We start from the raw sequence: 19,159 nt of genomic DNA, 5'->3' as shown, positions 1-19,159 counted from the left end.
GAAAACGAGATAAGTTGTAAAAGTTTACTTGCTGATTTTTTGCTAAATATTTCTCACTGTAAAAAGCATTTTTCATAAATATGAAAGAGCTCTCGAACTGGTTTTCCCCAAGAGTCGTAGGGGATTTTTCCAGGGTCACCTTGACCAAAAATCACTGTGTTTAAATGTGTTGAATGGCTGTTTATATGTGCTGATTTTTATATTTCTGCATTTTCCAGCATTCTATAAAATTTCCAGAATTTGTGTTTTCAGCAAAAAAAAAAAAATTCAATTGTTAAATGTATGGATATGGGAAAGGGCATTTAACTATTTTGGAGAAATAGGATGAAACTGAAAACCGGGGTGGGAAATGAGAAATTTCTACATGGTATCGGAGCTTGAGTGCTGAAATACAGTTTGGGACAGCAAGGAGAAAAATTACAACCTGCTGATTTTTCACTCAGAAAATTCCAGCAAGCTGATTTTTCACAAACAGCAGCTTTATCTTTACTACAGCAGTGCTATTTTTCAGTTTTAGGACAGCAGGATGTCATCGGGATTGAGGGTGGAGGATAGGTTGGATGGGCATTCCAATTACAACGTTTGGAAGGAGAGAATGCAGAGTATCTTTGAGGAGGCAGAACTTTGGGACATCATGGTGCATACCACACAAAACCCTGTTGTTGTGCCTACTGATGCTACTCAGTTGGCTGAGTATAATAAAAAGAATAACAAGTATAAGAGACTGATTCTAGACGAAGTCAAAGACCATTGCATTCCTCACGTGAAAGGAAAAAGAAATACCCATGAGATGTGGACAGCATTGTCCAATCTCTACCAGAGTACCAATGAGAACCGGAAAATGGTCCTGAAGGAGAAGTTGAAGACCATTAAGATGGGTAATGATAGTGCAGTTGGATATCTCACAAAGATTACTAATGTGAGAGATGAGTTGGCAGCAGTTGGAGAGGACATTCCACACACTGAGTTGGTGCGGATTGCAGTGAATGGCCTCCCTCGTTCATGGATGAACTTTGTTGATGGGGTTTGTGCACGTAAAACCCTTCGCACATGGGAGAGGTTTTGGGATAATTGCATTCAGACACATATCAGGAAAGGTCAGCTTGGGGCAGCCAAGCCAGTTGAGCAGGATGAGGATGTAGCACTGTCGGCAGGAGGCAAGAAAGGCAAAGGGAAGAAGCAGGCTTCCACAAGCAATGGTGGGGGCAAAGGCAAAGGTAAAGGTAAACAGGGTAACACACAGAAGGACTATTCCAAGGTGAAGTGTTGGAATTGTCAAAAGATGGGACACTATGCAGTTGTGTGTCCGGAGAAGAAGAAGAAGAAGGGGAAGAACCAGAGCGTGGCAGCTTCAGCAGAGGTTGAGGACTTTGCAGTTCATTTTGACCAGGAGTTTGGGTTCACTGCGTATGAGTCCTCTAGTGCAGGATCACCTGCCACACAGGTTCAGAGGGAGCATGTGTTTCCCTCGATTGACGGTGCATCTTCAGGTATCTTGTTAGATGATCCAAAAATACTTTATTATCATAGGTTATAAATTAAATAAAATAATTATTAATTTAAGAAATTAAATTAATAATTATTCTAGAATGATTAATTATTTTAGAGACAATTAGAATTAGTATATTGTTGTAACAAGATATGACTCTCCAAATGAGTCGTATCTTAGGCTCTATTATAGGAGATTAGTTAGCTAGTTGGTTTGAATAGCATTTATTGTAAATGGACACTTGTAAGTGATCCATAATTAGAGGTAGTTAGGACATGGAGCTTATAAATAGCTCATTGCAAGAGTGTTTGGTTGTTCGGGTGTAAACTCTTGCAAATCAATTATGTAATTGTTTTTTTTATTAATAAAATTACGTGTCTGAGGACACTTCTGCCATTATTGTGGTATCAGAGCTATGGTAATGTTGCAGTTGATTTGAGGAGGAGATTCCAGCTCTATCAGATCGTGGAAAAAGAAGTGATCAGCAAAAATTGGTATGAAATTTGCAACAAATTTTTTTTATTGATTTTAGATCTGCCAATTCTAAAATCATTTTTTAAAAAAAATAAAAAAACTGCAAATGCAAATCTGTATGATAGCGCTGTATATTTGAAGTTTCTGCAAATTGAGAGAACGACTATAAACGTGGGGTGTTCAAATGCTGAGAGCCTGTGTGCGAAGAGCAGGTCAATGCGCGTGAGAGCAGATCCAAGGCGCTTCAGTGCAACCTCATGCCAACTAACCCCATTTTATTATCGTATTTGTGTTCTTTTTTTAATTATCCAATTTTTATAATAAGCTGCCGACTGTCTCTTAGAATCAAAACGATTCCAGTAGCTGCGCCTGGTGCATGGTCTTCCTCTACAAGATCCTTGAAGTCTTCATCATCGTCAAGAAGAGTGATAATTCCGGTTCTCTGGGCTGGACAATGTTCAAAACGCTGTGATAATTCTGGACACTTCTGTCATTATTGTGGTATCTTGGACTTGTAAAAAACAAGCTACAGTGGCCACTTCTTCAGCAGAAGCAGAGTACATTTCAGCATGGGAAGCAACATGTGAAATTGTTTGGTTGCGCCGAATTTTGCCGGACTTGGGCATTTCTCAGGCAGAAGCTACATCATTGTTCATTGACAGCCAGTCAACCATCAAACTTGCCAAGAACCCAATTTTTCATTCAAAGACAAAGCATGTGGACACCAAGTATCATCATATCAGGTCGCTCATTGCCAAAGATGTCCTCAAACCAGTTTATTGTCCTTCCGAAAATCAGATCGCCGACATTTTCACCAAAACGCTTGGCAGAATAAAATTTACTAAGTTCAGGGATGAACTTGGTATATGTTGTAATGTATCTTTGGATCATAGGGGGGAATGTTAGATGATCCAAAAATACTTTATTATCATAGGTTATAAATTAAATAAAATAATTATTAATTTAAGAAATTAAATTAATAATTATTCTAGAATGATTAATTATTTTAGAGACAAATAGAATTAGTATATTGTTGTAACAAGATATGACACTCCAAATGAGTCGTATCTTAGGAGATTAGTTAGCTAGTTGGTTTGAATAGCATTTATTGTAAATGGACACTTGTAAGTGATCCATAATTAGAGGTAGTTAGGACATGGAGCTTATAAATAGCTCATTGCAAGAGTGTTTGGTTGTTCGGGTGTAAACTCTTGCAAATCAATTATGTAATTGTTTTTTTTTTATTAATAAAATTACGTGTCTGAGGACACTTCTGCCATTATATCTGGTATGTGGACAGTGGGGCTTCATGTCACATGACAGGAGTCCGTGAGTACTTCTCAGAGCTTTCAGAGAGTGGCACTGATATAGAGGTAGTACTCGGTGATGACAGAGTTGTTAGAGCAGTCGGTGTGGTGACACTGACATTTCAGAGGGACTCCAAACCTCCCTTGAAGGTGTCAGATGTTCTTTATGTCCCAGGGATGAGGAAGAACCTCATAGCCGTCTCAGCTTTGGAGGACAGAGGATATGAGGTACTGTTCAGGGGAGGACAGATGTTGATGTATCCCAGGGGCACTCCAGCTGATTCAGCTAGAGTGATAGGTGTACGCCATGCAAAGGTGTACAAGTTTGCATTCCAGTCCCTTTTGGCATTGAGCAGTAGTACCGACAGCAGAGCTAGCAGCGCTGAGCTGTGTAAGATTTGGCACCGCAGGATGGGGCATATGTATCATGGAGCCTTGAGGACCTTACGTGAGATCACTACAGGTGTGCCAGATTTCAGTACTGATCACTTTGATACTTGCAGAGGATGTGCGATGGGCAAGTTTGCCAAATCCCCTTTTCCCAGCAGTGACAGCAGAGCGACTAGGATACTTGATTTGATTCATTCCGATGTGAGCGGTCGGATGTCTCATCTTTCCTTGAGTGGATATGAGTACTATGTTTTATTCATTGATGATCACTCCAGGAGGACCTAGATTTATTTCTTGAAGACCAAGTGTGAGGTCTTCAAGCGGTTTCAGGGGTTTAGAGCTCTTGTGGAGACACAGACAGGTCGGAAGATCAAGTCCCTGAGGTCGGACAATGGAGGAGAGTACACCCTTGGAGAGTTTGTTGACTATTGTGTGGAGGCAGGCATTAAGAGGGAGTTCACTGTTCCTTACAACCCCCAGCAGAATGGGGTTGCGGAGAGGAAGAACAGATCCATCGTAGGGGCTACCAAAGCCATGTTACATGATCAGGAGTTGCCATTATTCTTGTGGGCAGAGGCCTGCAACACAACTGTTTATTTGCAGAACAGGAGTCTGCATCGTGCCTTGGGGCACATGACTCCGAAGGAGGCTTTTTCTTGGAAGAAGCCTGATATTGGTCATTTTCGTATCTTTGGATGCATTACATACTCCTACATACCCAAGGAGAAGAGGACCAAACTAGAGCCCACCGCAGAGAAGGGTATCTTTGTGGGCTACAGTGAGACCTCAAAGGCCTTTCGGATTTACATTCCTGCATAGAGGAAAGTTGTTGTCAAGCGGGATGTGAAGTTCGAGGAGGACAGGGATCCAGTGGGCATGGATCAAGAGGATCCGGAGGTACATCTATGAGAATGTCAAGTCCGTCATTGAGCAATGGCTCGCCGAGCCAGAGGGGTGGTGCTCCGAGCAGCATGCAGAGCAGTTCACTAGAGAGTCCACTGATGGACAGTTCACACGGTACCTCATCTTCTACAGGTTCAGGTGCAGGCAGCAGGACAGCAGATAGACAGTCAGGAGTTCAGGCTCCTGATGACGATGAGGAGGAGGACTTTCATTCTCCAATGGGAGAAGTGCGCTGAGGGAAGAGGAAGCCCAAGTGGCTTCAGGACACCTTGAGAGATGCCACATGTGTTGCTGAGCCTAAGAGGTCGGTCAGAGAGAGTATACCACCTAAGAGGTTTTGTAGCTATATGGCAATGGTTACCAGCATCCTTAACTCTGAGCCTTCTAGCTATGAGGAAGTAGCTAGCCAACAGGTCTGGAGAGAGGCCATGCAGGAGGAGTATTCTTCTATCATGAAGAATGATGTTTGGGAGGTGGTGCCGAGGCCTAAGGGCAAATCCGTGGTTACTTCCAGATGGCTTTACAAGGTAAAGCATGCTGCAGATTGCAGCATTGAGAAATTCAAAGTGAGGTTTGTGGTTAGAGGGTTCTCCCAGGTAGAGGGAGTTGATTATGAGGAGACCTTCGCTCCCGTGGCTCGATATACTTCGATCCGCTCCATTATATCGATAGCAGCAGAGATGGGTTGGAAGATCCACCAGATGGATGTGAAGACTGCATTTCTCAATGGCTTCATACAGGAGGAGGTGTACATTGAGCAGCCACAGGGCTTTGAGGTGCATGGGAAGGAGTCCCATGTGTGCAAACTAAAGAAGACCCTTTATGGCCTGAAGCAAGCTCCCAAATCTTGGTACTCCAGGATAGATACATACTTGCAGGGGATGGGTTTCACGAAGAGTGAAGCAGATCCGAACGTTTACTATATTGTGATAGGTGAGGAGCCTCTCATTCTGGTGCTGTATGTGGATGACTTGGTCATTACAGGTGCAGAGAGACTCATAGAGCACTGCAAGAGAGATCTTGCGGCGGAGTTTGAGATGAAGGACATCGGCTTGATGCATTACTTTTTGGGTTTGGAGGTGTGGCAGGAGGAGGGGCATTTCTTCCTGGGTCAGGGGAAGTATATTGTGGACATCCTTGGCAGATTCCACATGGAGGATTGTAGACCCATGTTGACACCGATGATCACCAACTGGAAGAAGCTTCATGCTTCAAATTCCGAGTTGGTGGATCCCACATTGTATAGGCAGCTGATTGGTTCCTTGATGTATTTGGTCGACACTAGACCAGATATTTGTTTTGCAGTCAACACGATGAGTCAATTTATGTGTGAGCCTAGGAAGGTTCACTGGGTGGCTGCAAAACACATTTTGCAGTACTTGCAGGGGACAGTGGATTATGGTCTGGACTACAGGCAGGGGGATGGAGTGAGACTGGCAGGTTATACTGATTCTGATTGGGTGGATTGTGCTTCTGATAGGAAGAGCACTTCAGGGTGATGTTTTGGGTTGGGTTCGACAGTAGTGTCATGGTTCAGCCGGAAGCAGCAGTCAGTAGCATTGAGTTCAGCGGAAGCAGAGTATATGGCAGCCAGTCTAGCTAGTTGTGAGGCCATCTGGCTTCACAAGATGTTGTTTGGCTTATTTGGCCAGCCGTTGAGACCTTCAGTGATTTATTGTGATAATCAGAGTTGCATTATACTCACGGAGAATCCAGTATTTCATGACAGGTCAAAGCATATTGGGATCAAATATCATTTCATCTGAGACTGTGTTCAGAAGGGCGCTGTGAAGCTTGAGTATATTCCCACTGATGAGCAGGTTGCAGATATTCTTACCAAAGCCTTACCACGGGGCAAGCATGACTACTTCAGAGACAAGATGGGTGTGGTGAGGAACACCTTCCTCGGTAAGAGGGAGTGTTGAAATTTGGTACCAGAGGATAGGTGGTTCCCTAAGGCTTTGATCTTTGGCCTAGGGAAAAGTGTCCAAAAGAATTTAGTTTTTCTCCTAAAGTGACTTTATAATTTTTATAAAGTCAAATCTAATTTAAAAGTGACTTTAAGTAATAAAGTTACTAAAGTCTAATTTTAAAGTGACTTTAATAAAGTCAATGTAAAATTAGAAAGGAAAAGTGACTCTGAAAATAAATGACTAAGTGGGTCTTTATTGAAGTGGGATGAATTAAAAAATAGAAAATGAGATTTAAATAAACATTTAATCTGAGCCCTAGATCTCAATCTATTTCAGCCATTGGATTTAGGGATCACCCAAAAGTCACTTAGGGTTAGATTAAAGGAGGAAAAGGTCATTCATTTTCTTTCATGAGCAGATTGAAAGAAGGAGAGCAAGAGAGTAAGGAGACTTCTGGACAGGGAGGAGAAGGAGACAGAAGCTTGGCACACATTCCAAGACAGCATTCCAGCAAGTCCATACAGCTGAGTTAGCATACAGTGAAATGCAGATTTTTTGGGCACGATTTTGAAGGAGGCCGTACAACAGTTTGCACAGAAATCGAGGAGCAGAAATCTGAGTTTGTTGGCACGATTGTCAAGGAGGTCGTACAGCAGATTTTCAAGGAGGCCGTACAGCAGTTTTCGGCACAGATATCGAGGAAATTGTACAGCAGAATTTCTGGCAGCTTGCACGATTTTCTAGGAAGGTCGTACAGCAGAATTTAAGGCTGAAAATTGGCACAGAAATCGAGGAGGATGTACAGTATTTATTGTTGTTCAAATTTTGATGTTTGCAAGTTTTTCCAGTTGGCTGAGGCACGGAAAACGAGATAAGTTGTAAAAGTTTACTTGTTGATTTTGTGTTGAATATTTCTCACTGTAAAAAGCATTTTTCGTAAATAAGAAAGAGCTCTCGAACTGGTTTTCCCCAAGAGTTGTAGGGGGGTTTTCCAGGGTCACCTTAACCAAAAATCATTGTGTTTAAATGTGTTGAATGGCTGTTTATATGTGCTGATTTTTATATTTCTGCATTTTCTAGCATTCTGTAAAATTTCTAGAATTTGTGTTTTCAGTAAAATTTATTTTTTCAGTTGTTAAATGTATGGATATGGGAAAGGGCATTTAACTATTTTGGAGAAATAAGGTGAAACTGAAAACCGCGGTGGAAAATGAGAAATTTCTACATAAAAATCTTTTTACTTCAAGAATTTAACACTACCATTAATTACATAGCATTAGTAGGGCCCTAGGGTGGAATATTAGGCCTCCCCACTCATAAATTATTGCTTTCAACAAAATTACGAGGGGATGCCTAGCCCTTTTTGAGGTGTGATGAGGTGTGAAACCCACAAGCACCTCTTTTAGGGAAACGCATCCCCCACATTCGGGAAACATTTCCCCTTGCATCTACCCGAGTTTCCCCAAAAGGGGTATGTGGGGAATCGTTCCCCCATTCCAAGTGCGTGGATAACATGGGGTGCGCACACCCCACCCTGGGAGACACGTCCCTATGGAAAATTGGTTCTAACGACAAAGCATGGGCTTATTTAAGCCCATTCAAGGACACATAAAAGATGCACATAACTTGAGCATTTGGTGCAAAAAGATTGGATGAGAAAGTAGGGGGTATTTAAGCCCATTCAGGAACACACTTGGTATGCACATAAGGGACATACCCCTCTATTTATATGGGGCTGGAAAGGTTCCAGCAATCTCACCCTCTCTTAAGTGCTCGACGGTGGGATGAATTGTTCTATAAAAAATCCCAACTGGCTAGCTCAAGTGGTAGAGTACTTTGAGCTTCATGCAGGAGGTCTCAGGGTCAATCTCCCATGGTGGCCATATCTGTTGCATCCTCACTCAATTTCCCTACCAGGTCAGGCACCATAATCCATGCTGACAGGTTTACACTGGTTGCCACCCACAAAATGCAAAGCAGTGACTGAGGGATTCCCCACTAGCTTCCCCCTCAAAAGAAAAGGACAAAGAAATCCAGATTCATTTAGAACTTCATATCGTGGGAACATCATGATATATTAAAGCATGGCTGGATCCTGCAGTTCATTTCAATACTAACAGAGTAGTGATTTAACATGGTTCATTCAAACACGTCAAGTTAACATGTACATGTATTGCTGAGCTATAATTGCCAATAAATCAGTAAAAGCAAAAAGTTGTCATTTTCCTAAAATCCAGCAGATATTGCTGCAACAAAAAGTGAATGTGACCAGCCAGATTTGAACTGTACACCTATCCAAAATTATTTTATCCCACTGGCTTCAAAGCAATTAGAATTGACCAGCAGCATTTAAGAAAATTTTTAATATAACCAAGTGCAGAGGAAACAGACTAGAGTCATGGTTCTAATATATAGAGTTGATCTGACAAAATATAAAAACAATTGATGATTCAACACGTCTCAAAACTAGATTCACCCACTCTAATGTAATAAATGATATCTATAGAAGCAAAAGGACAAAGAAAGAGCAGTTCATCTAGATCTACAAACCATGCACACCACATAATATATATTAAAGTTACCTGAATAACTCTTCTATGACCTGCCCCATCCCAGTAACTGTAAGTAATCTCCAACGGTTCATCTGCATTCAATTTATATGTGTTTAACTATTCTGGATAAGTGTGAAACACAATGATACTGCAACCATGGCAAACATATATTTACTAAAAACAACTGCTACGTAGATTGCTGGCATGATCTACAGCAGAATGCATACTTCTAATATGCTCTTGTTCAGTCAGCCACTTCTTCCTCAACCGTTCACGTTCAGCCTGTTCCTCAGCTTCCCGCTCCCTGAAGCATTGTCCTCCAGTCCCTTGAGAACACAAGTTAAATTCCACGGAGAAGGATCTTTCAAGCATTGATGATTAAAACACTTGATACTATATAGCTCAACTTAAACTATATATGGAATCCCCTACTCTATTTCTTCTGTCTACAAAGCTTACGCTGTAATAGCAAATACCTGTCAGGCAAGAAACTTGTCTCCACCGTTGGGTCTTTACCAAGCTGCCCAAGTTTATGCTTCTTTCGCTCCCCATCATCTGCAGAAGGATAAATAGGATTATTCATCAGAAATGCTAAATATCCTTTGATTGATATCCTACATTGTCTACAAACAGCTTTCAGGTTTCAACATCATGGTCTACTTCCAAACAAAGCCAAAATAACTAAAATACATTCAGTCCAAATAGACGACTGATCAAGAATAAAAACATATCTGTTAAATTTAGGCTATCTTTTGGTTGTAGGAATGTTGGAATTATTATTGGCATTCACCATGAACAATGGCATCATAAATCAAAACAAAATACACCCCCAACTCAAAACAATGACACTGGGATTTCTTTCAAGTTAAAACAATGGTGCTTCTGGCAGAGAAATCCTTATTGAGGTATTTGCAGGTCTTTCAAAGTATTTGCTTCTGATAGTGCTTTAAATACTTTGCTAACATCTGACAATATTTCATTCAACCCTTTGTATTTATTTATATTACAAACAAATACAAACTGAAACAAACCTAAAGCTATTTCTGCTTCCCTTCAGCCCTATAAACAAAAAGGAACATAGAGCTCTGACCTAGATTGCCAAAATTAGAGACTGAATTCAATGAATTTTTATCTATCCTTTGAGGAGAACTGTTACCCACCAAAAAGTAGGTAGCCACTAGGAGAAATTTTCTCTCCTCTTTGTACAGACAGCAGCCAGTGACCCTATGATGATCAGCACATAACATTATGTCAGGATTCTGCACCTATTGCTCCGATCAGATCTCTCTCCCATATGGCATTTCCACTTGAAGGAAGGTGGATCATCTATCAGCAGGTACTTTTACAATCATGTGCTTTCATTTAATGCTATGGGCATACTAATATGGATCACAGGGCAAACTGTATGATTGACCGATCTCAATTGTATTCTGGTTTCCACACTTCACCTGGGAGGTTAGTCTTTGACTTTAGTCTGGTGGGACCTCCTCTACGGCCTTGAGGTTTGGAAAGGGCACAGTATGAATTTTTATCTTTCCTTTGAGGAACTGTTATGCACCAAAAAGTAGGTAGCCACTAGGAGAAATGTTCTCTCCTCTTTGTACAGCCAACAGCCAGTGACCCTATGATGACCAGGGTCCAGCACATAACATTATGTCAGGATTCTCCACCTATTGCTCCCATCAGATCTCTCTCCCATCTGGCATTTCTACTTGAAGGAAGGTGGATCATCTATCAGCAGGTACTTTAACCATTTTTACAATCATGTGCTTTAATTTAATGCTATGGGCATACTAATATGGATCACGGGGCAAACTGTATGATTGACCGATCTCGATTGTATTCTGGTTTCCACACTTCACCTGGGAGGTTAGTCTTTCACTTTAGTCTGGTGGGACCTCCTCTAAGGCCTTGAGGTTTGGAAAAAGCACTACTGGGGAAACACTGATTGATGTACTGTGGCCAAGATAATCCATACTTACCACTCTCCATCTCTCCTTGTTATCCTTCACCTTTCTTCAAGCTGGTAGTCATTGATCACAGGTATTGGCATCCTTCATCCACATCCTTGCATCAAGACCCAGAATGGCCCCAGTGGTTGATGTAACTAAAAAAAGTTAGAAGTATATAAAAAGCCACAATAAGAGAAAAATGTAAAATGCAAAAGATGGCTAGGACATTATTTAGCGTCTGGGAAAAAGACTAGCATGAGACCTACCTCCTCATTAGCCATCAACCAGTTCCCTCAAGCATTTAATGTTTCATCTCAGGAAATGAGCGAGAAATTGTTTCATCTTAAAGGGGTACTAGAAAAATACAAAAGCAAGCTCAGGCTCCTAAGCTTTGCACCAAATAAAGACAAATCATTAAAGTAAAAGGCACACCAGAGGGGTTGAAAAAGAAGGCCTACGAACAGGGTAATTCATGCCTCCATGATTGCTCCCTCCTTACATCTATGCACTTGGGATGTTGGACCCTCACTAGCAGGTCAAATGGTTGCGGCACCTACCATGAGGTTTTTCCCATTACGTAACCATCATTGTCCAACACACCTATGGATTGATGGGCTAACCTGGGACCTGTCACTCCCCATGGGGGCTAGAAACACCTAATAGGGTTGTTGACCCAATCATCCCTAATATAAGTGAGGTAATTGGTTTACAAGTCCTGATCTAATTAGATATTTGAAGGTGAGTTTAGTGAGAAGTATTATTGTGCCCTTAGCATTAGATACAGTCCAATATGATGTTTTAATGGTTTTAATCCCTAATGATTATTGATTTCACTTATTCTTAAGATGTTTTTTCAGGTCGTGTTATCACAGTAGTAGAGATCTCTTAAGAGGTGGGCTTGATCCCTTTTAGCAGCACTCTAGAGGTTGTTGTACCCCATTTAGAGAACAATTCTAAGCTGCATGATAAAGTGTTTCCCCTTTAGAGATGAGAGTTGGCCTATGAGACGATTCCACAAGGTACTTAACACCCATATGTACCATTAGATGTTGAAACGTTGAGCGAATGAGATTGGGCATTGGAGTACTTGATGATGTGCTCATATGGGCCCAAGACACCCTCAGCTGGCCTTAACATTGTTTGATGGACATTGCGTGTTCGGAAGCCCAGATGAGGTTGGTTATCATTGCAATGACATGGGAGGGCTTGCACATCACCTTCGGAGCCCAACGCTTGCATATGATGATGCCACGCCACTCCTCTTAGCCCTAAACGGGTGACATAGGGCATAATGTGGATGATGTCATGGTTAGGAGGCAGCACTTTAAGGAGGCATACCCATGCACTTTGATTTTTTCTTGGAGTGAGGAACACTTGTAATCTATTTGGTCACTTGCTTCAAGCACCTTGAGCATTTATCGAGGATGATGTCATGGTGGAGGTTATTGTTTCCCACATTGGTGGGCTATATTTGGCATTTTTGTTATATTTTTTAGCTATATTAAGGTCAGCATGTGATTTTACTCTTGTTGAATGCTTAAGCAAACTTGTTGTAGGACTCTTCTTTAAAATTAGGGAAATAAGGCATGTCAAACCTCATATAAATTAAGGCCTTATTTCATTTTTTCAACATCATTCATTCATCACATTGGCCTTGTTGAAATTTGGTACCGGAGGACAAGTGGTTCCCTTAGGCTTTGATCTTTGGCCTAGGGAAAAGTGTCCAAAAGAATTTAATTTTTCTCCTAAAGTGACTTTATAATTTTATAAAGTTAAATCTAATTTAAAAGTGACTTTAAGTGATAAAGTTACTAAGTCTAATTTTAAAGTAACTTTTATAAAGTAAATGAAAAATTAGAAAGGAAAAGTGACTTTGGAAATAAATGACTAAGTGGGTCTTTATTAAAGTGGGGTGAATTAAAAAATAGAAAGTGAGATTTAAATGAGCATTTAATCTCAGCCATTGATCTAAATCTATTTCAGCCATTGGATTTAGAGATCACCCAAAAGTCACTTGGATCACCCAAAAGTCACTTGGAGTTATATTAAAGGAGGAAAAGGTCATTCATTCTTTCATGAGCAGATTGGGAGAAGGAGAGCAAGAGAGCAAGAGAGATTTCTGAGCAGAGAGGAGAAGGAGACAGCAGCTTGGCACACATTCCAGGGCAGCAGTTGACCAGATTTGTACAGCTGATTCAGCACATAGTGAAAGGCAGATTTTTGCACAAAAAATCGAGGAGCAGTTTGCTGATTTTTCTGCACACAAAACGGAGACCGTACAGCATTTATTTCTGTCCTGTTTGCTGTAATTTCCAGATTGTTGTGAGGCACGGGAAAGGAGATAAGTTGTAAATTTGCTTGCTGATTTTTCTCACTGTAAAAAGGCAATTTTCAGAAATAAAGAAGAGCTCTCAAACTGGTTTTCCCCAAGAGTTGTAGGGAGTTTTTCCAGGGTCAAGTTGACCAAAAATATCAGTGTTTTAATGTGTTTTAATGGCTGTTTTTGATTGCTGATTTTTAATTCTGCAATTTCCAGCATTCTGAAAAATTTCCAGAATTTGTGTTTTCAGCAATATTTATTTTTTCAGTCTGTTAAATGTATGGTTATGGGAATGGGCATTTAACTACATGGGAGAAATAAGGAGAAACTGAAAACCGGGGTGGGAAAACAGAAATTTCTACATGGTATCAGAGCTTGAGTGCTGAAGGGCAGTTTGGGACAGCAAAAGGAAAAATTACAGTTGCTAATTTTTCACTCAAAAAATTCCAGCAAGCTGATTTTTTCATAAACAGCAGTTTTATCTTTACTACAGCAGTGCTATTTTTCAGTTTTAGGACAGCAGGATGATGTCCTAGGTGATGCTTCCGAAGGTTTAGTTCGATGATCCATTTTAAAATGAATTAAAAAATTAAAAAATGAATAAAAATAATAAAATAATGAAAAATAATAAAAAATTAAAAATCAAGCAAAAAACCCTAACTAATAAAATAATAATTTTTTAAGTGAATAAATCGACGGATGAGATCAAGAGATGTCTTGATCCTCATCAACGGTCGAGATCATTTCTGCATGGATCATTAGAACTAGCCGTTGGGATCATTTCCTTTATATAGGGTCTTAGGTGGTCATTTTAGATGGATCTGATCTGTGAGTCTGTACTGAAAGCTCTCTTGTAATCTGATTTCTGATTAATAAAAGAAGACTTTGGGGTTCAAACTGGCTGGTGTTACTCTCTGGAATCGCTGTGAGGTGTTTGCTTTTCTGCATATTTCAGTTTTCAACAGTTAAAACAGCTGATTTTCTTTAGAGCATTGTGAGTACAGGTATCTTGCTCACGTGCTAGGGCCTGAATGTTGTAGGGTTTCTGGAAAATGGCAGGTATCTCCATTTTCTCTTGAAATCTAGCAGCATTTCTTGCCCCTTTTGCTGAAGTTTGTTTGAAGTGTGCAGGAAACCATTTAGGTGAAGGATATTTGTGGGCGTTTGGGGAAGTTCTGGGCTGAACCAGCCGACTCCCACATGCTGTTCTGTGCAGAGCCCAGCTGATTGTGCCCTGGGTTAAATTTTTAAGTTTATTTCATGGTTTACATTGAGAGATTTTTCTTTCTGTTCACAGTGAAGTTCAAAATTTCTAATATTCTGAAAGCATTACTGCAATTATTGTTAAATCTGGCATTTCAGGGGCCAAATCTGTAAATTAGCAGCTGTTCTAGGGTTTCAGATTGCAGGATTTTGCTTTGTACAGTTTTTTTTAGGGTTTTGTATTTTTGTGTTTTCAACTTCAAGGTTTTCATCAAGATCAGATTTTCAGAAGGAGATCAAGGTTGCATTTTCCATCCGAACCGGCAGCATCGGTTTTCAATCAGTTCACTGGGAAAGGAAGTCCTAAATGGCATCTTGATGTGTCATCACCATCGACTGAGGCAAGGTTTCAGTTCATCGTATGAGCAAATCGCTTCATTTACTAGTGTGTCGGCTGGCAGTGTGAGAACCGTTCCATTCATAAACGCTCAGCTCTCTGCGGGTATCGTTTTGTCTGCACGTATTCGAACGATATAGGCGTGGCTGCGTTGTTTTAGCCGTCAAAATTTGGAGGTGTTCACGCTCTGAGCTCATCACGCAGATTTTTCAACCTGGAAGCGTTCCTGCAAATCTCGCTTCTATGCACATCGCTCCTCACGCGGCACCTGCAAACATAAAATACAGACAATCAACCATATACACACCGCTGCCTCAGTCCATTGACTCCGTCGCAAGTCATGCTCAAATCATCGGGCCAGGAACTCTCTTCGAAACCTCTGCGTATTATCGGTAAGCATCAATCGATTTTTCATTTCCCTGTCACCTTTAATCGCACTGAAATATTTTTAACGTATTCGGCCATCGATTACGATTTTGAGAAGCCTTCTCAGTCGCCTTGGTGTATCGTGTTATGCATAATGGACTGTTTTATACGTGGTTATGTATGCGGCTAGGGTTCACTGTGAGACTCGTTGGCATTTTGATTTCATGCGTGCCGCTTTTTTGTTTTTTTTGTGATATGCATATCGTTGTTTAGACTTAGGTTTAAGTTTCCATATAGTTTTGTTTAGATTTTAATCTCAGCTTTAGCTTTAGCTTAAAATTTGTATAGTTTTATGTTATTTTTAGATTTAACGTAGATTTTAATTTATGTTTAGTTTAAGATCGTTGTAGTTAGATTTTAATATCTAGTTCTTTTTATATCTTATGTTTTAGATTTTATTTTTTTTTATTTTTTTTTTTTAAATAATAAAAAAGATTTTATTAGGTTCATTTTTTTTGTATAGTTAATTTTTTAGATTTTTAGAATAGATTTTGAGATTTTAATTCCTTTAGATTTATTAGATTTTAAATTTGTAGATTTTAATTTTAGCTTAGTTTTAAGTTTAGATCTAGACTTTAATTAGATTTTAATTTTTATTTAAAAAAAAAAACTTTGAAAAAATAAAAAAAATTTGGAAAATCATTTTGCCAGTCTCAGTTGCCTTCACGATATATCTTTCATGTTGAAGATCTAATTTTTTTCCGAGATGCGAAATAGATATCTGGTCAATTTACGATTCTCATGGTGGTTTTAAGCATTCATCTTTTTCGAAATTTCCAGTGGCTGAATATCGTTATTGAGCTTTTGTCATTATAAGAGCGTCGTCATTCTAACTAATATCTTGCATCATTCGAGCTTTGATGATAAATGCTTGCTCTGCATGGTCTATATTCCTCAGCATCTGATAATTAATCGATTAAAAATTAACTCCACAAGGCACTGGTCTTTTCATTTCTAAATCCATTTTAGTGCTTCTATCATATCGTGCATCGTGTCTCCCACCCAACTGTTTGGCAGTTGGTCTTCATTATCTCACAGGGTCTACCCCCCTTAGCCGCGGGAGACAGGCTTAAACGGAGGGATCGGGGATCAGAGTGACAGCCCCCGGTCCGAGCGTTGTCGTGCCAGTCCGCGCGACAACACACTGTATCTACCATCGTCGCCCATCTCGATGTGCACTCCAAGATCTTTGTCCTCCAGATCAGAGAACAAATCTCTATCTCCCGTCATGTGAAAAGACGCACCACTGTCCAGGAACCACACTGATCCCATCACACTTGAAACCAAGCATGCGATCAATGAAAAATCAAGCTCAAACTGAGAAGCTAAAGCCTCTCCCCCTGCAGATCCAGCAACTTGCTTGTTCTTCTTCTTCTGCGGACAATTTGTGGCATAGTGTCCATGCTGGTGGCAGTGAAAACACTTCACTTTGGACATATCCTGCTTCTTGCCTTTCGCACCAGACTGAGAAGCTTTCTCGTTCTTCCCTTTCTTTGCTTTGGCAGCCAAAGCGCAATTCTCTTCATCAGATACCTTTGATGAAGATCCATTCTCACCTTTATTGTTACTGAGTTTATCCTTGAGCGCCAAGTCGCTCTTGCTTTGGAATAACATTTGCAATCCGTTGAAAGACATTTTCAACAACACTGCTGCAAATTCGAATTCCACCAGCAACCAACTCAACTGCTTCCGATCAACCCTCGCTTGATATTCTGTAAAAATCTCTTCTACAAATCAAGCTGCTCCGATACCATGTAGAAATTTTGAATAATTTAACACATATTCAATGGAGATTATCCTGATCATGTACTAATGCGGAAAACATACACAATACATAAGCTCCTCTACATTGATCAAGAATATAGCAGCATCAATAACAATAAAACATCAAGAGCATTCACACATTAACACAGTTTGTATCACGGGGAAAGCATCTCGCTAAAAACCCCACACTATCTGTATATTAATGATTGAGTCATGTAACATTACACAGCATAATACTTCTCACAAGTATCTCCACCTCTGTTACACACAATACAGCTCAGATCTGATCTCCAAATCTCTTCCACTGCTTGCCTGCCTCCACTGCTCAATACCTGCTCAAGAACTGATGAGAATTGCTTCCCAAACTCGATTTTCACCTGCAAAATAGTCACTCACACTTTGTGGACGTGAGAAAAGGCTAAAATGTGGGCCAAATACGTGAGCAAACTCATTGGCATACTCAATCCTTTGATTGTGCAAGATCTGATGCACAACTATAGTCACAACTGATAGCAATCTGATTCTCTACCACTTGTCCCTGTTGAACTGAACATGCACTGACATGCAACTGAGTTAACTGATGTATTCTTTAGTTTTATTATGAGTTAATAATTAGTTTAACAACTCATCATTAGTCTATCTGCAGTTAGACTAACTACAACTAGTTTAACTAAGTCAAACTGAACACAACTCCATCAACTGTACCTCCAGTCCACTAAACTCAACTCACTTGAGTTCTAACTGAAGTCCTGCATGCAAATATTAGTCATCCCATAGGTAACCACGTATTTCCTTGTGGGATCTGCATGTACCACATCCGTAGCTCATTCTGAAGTGCTCCAAGAGAATAAGATCCAGTTTATAGTCCAAATATTATTGTGAGATAATAATATTTGACTTTTCTATTTTTGACAGCCAGTCTAAAAATAGACTTTGATCACTCACACTGTCATCACTCACACTTTCATCAAAAATAGAAATCCATCTATTTTTCCCAACTTGATCAATCATCCATAAACATAGACATGATCCATATGTCTAAAAATAGACATAGTCTAAAAATAGACTTGCGCCAAAAATACCCTGTGGGCCCACTTAGTGAAGGCGACTCTTTTCACTAAGCTCCATCATCTTGTTGCACTCTCAACAAGCATTTCTTGTTGCACACTTTTCAACAGACTATTCCAAGGTGAAGTGTTGGAATTGTCAAAAGATGGGACACTATGCAGTTGTGTGTCCGGAGAAGAAGAAGAAGAAGGGGAAGAACCAGGACGTGGCAGCTTCAGCAGAGATTGAGGACTTTGCTGGTCGTTTTGACCGATAGTTTGCGTTCACTACGTGTGAGTCCTCTAGTGCAGGATCACCTGCCACACAGGTTCAGAGGGAGCATGCTTTTCCCTCGATTAGCGGAGCATCTTCAGGTATCTGGTATGTGGACAGTGGGGCTTCACGTCATATGACAGGAGTCCGTGAGTACTTCTCAGAGCTTTCAGAGAGTGGCACTGATATCGAGGTAGTACTCGGTGATGACAGAGTTGTTAGAGCAGTCGGGGTGGGGACAGTGACATTTCAGAGGGAGTCCAAACCTCCCTTGAAGGTGTCAGAGGTTCTTTATGTGCCAGGGATGAGGAAGAACCTCATATCCGTCTCAGCTTTGGAGGACAGAGGATATGAGGTACTATTCAGGGGAGGACAGGTGTTGATGTATCCCAGGGGCACTCCAGCTGATTCAGCTAGAGCGATAGGTGTACGCCATGCAAAGGTGTACAAGTTTGCATTTCAGCCCCTTTTGGCATTGAGCAGTAGTACCGACAGCAGAGCTAGCAATTCTGAGCTGTGTGAGATTTGGCACCGCAGGATGGGACATATGTATCATGGAGCCTTGAGGACATTGCGGGAGATCACTACAGGTGTGCCAAATTTCAGTACTGATCACTTTGATACTTGCAGAGGTTGTGCGATGGGCAAGTTTGCCAAATCCCCTTTTCCCAGCAGTGACAGCAGAGCGACGGGGATACTTGATTTGATTCATTCCGATGTGAGCGGTCGGATGTCTCATGTTTCCTTGA

General features: G+C 40.6%; 1 protein-coding gene across 1 annotated transcript in view; it reads right to left on the bottom strand.

The window, feature by feature from the left end:
• XCT (XAP5 family protein) overlaps positions 1 to 19,159 on the bottom strand; it is a 139,619-nt gene that overhangs the window by 45,976 nt on the left and 74,484 nt on the right. Inside the window, exons 5-7 of the mRNA XM_089413873.1 lie at positions 9,505 to 9,583; positions 9,256 to 9,332; positions 9,059 to 9,120 (exon numbers count right to left, since the gene is read on the bottom strand). Coding sequence (XP_089269999.1) covers positions 9,059 to 9,120; positions 9,256 to 9,332; positions 9,505 to 9,583 — 218 coding nt within the window. The remainder of the gene's footprint in view (positions 1 to 9,058; positions 9,121 to 9,255; positions 9,333 to 9,504; positions 9,584 to 19,159) is intronic.

This window comes from Pinus tabuliformis, chromosome 6, assembly GCF_031772625.1.
Source record: "Pinus tabuliformis cultivar Carrire ecotype Pingquan chromosome 6, CPIR1, whole genome shotgun sequence".
NCBI lineage: Eukaryota > Viridiplantae > Streptophyta > Pinopsida > Pinales > Pinaceae > Pinus > Pinus tabuliformis.
Note: the sequence above shows the minus strand (reverse complement) of the source record. Positions and strands in the feature narration are given on the sequence as shown.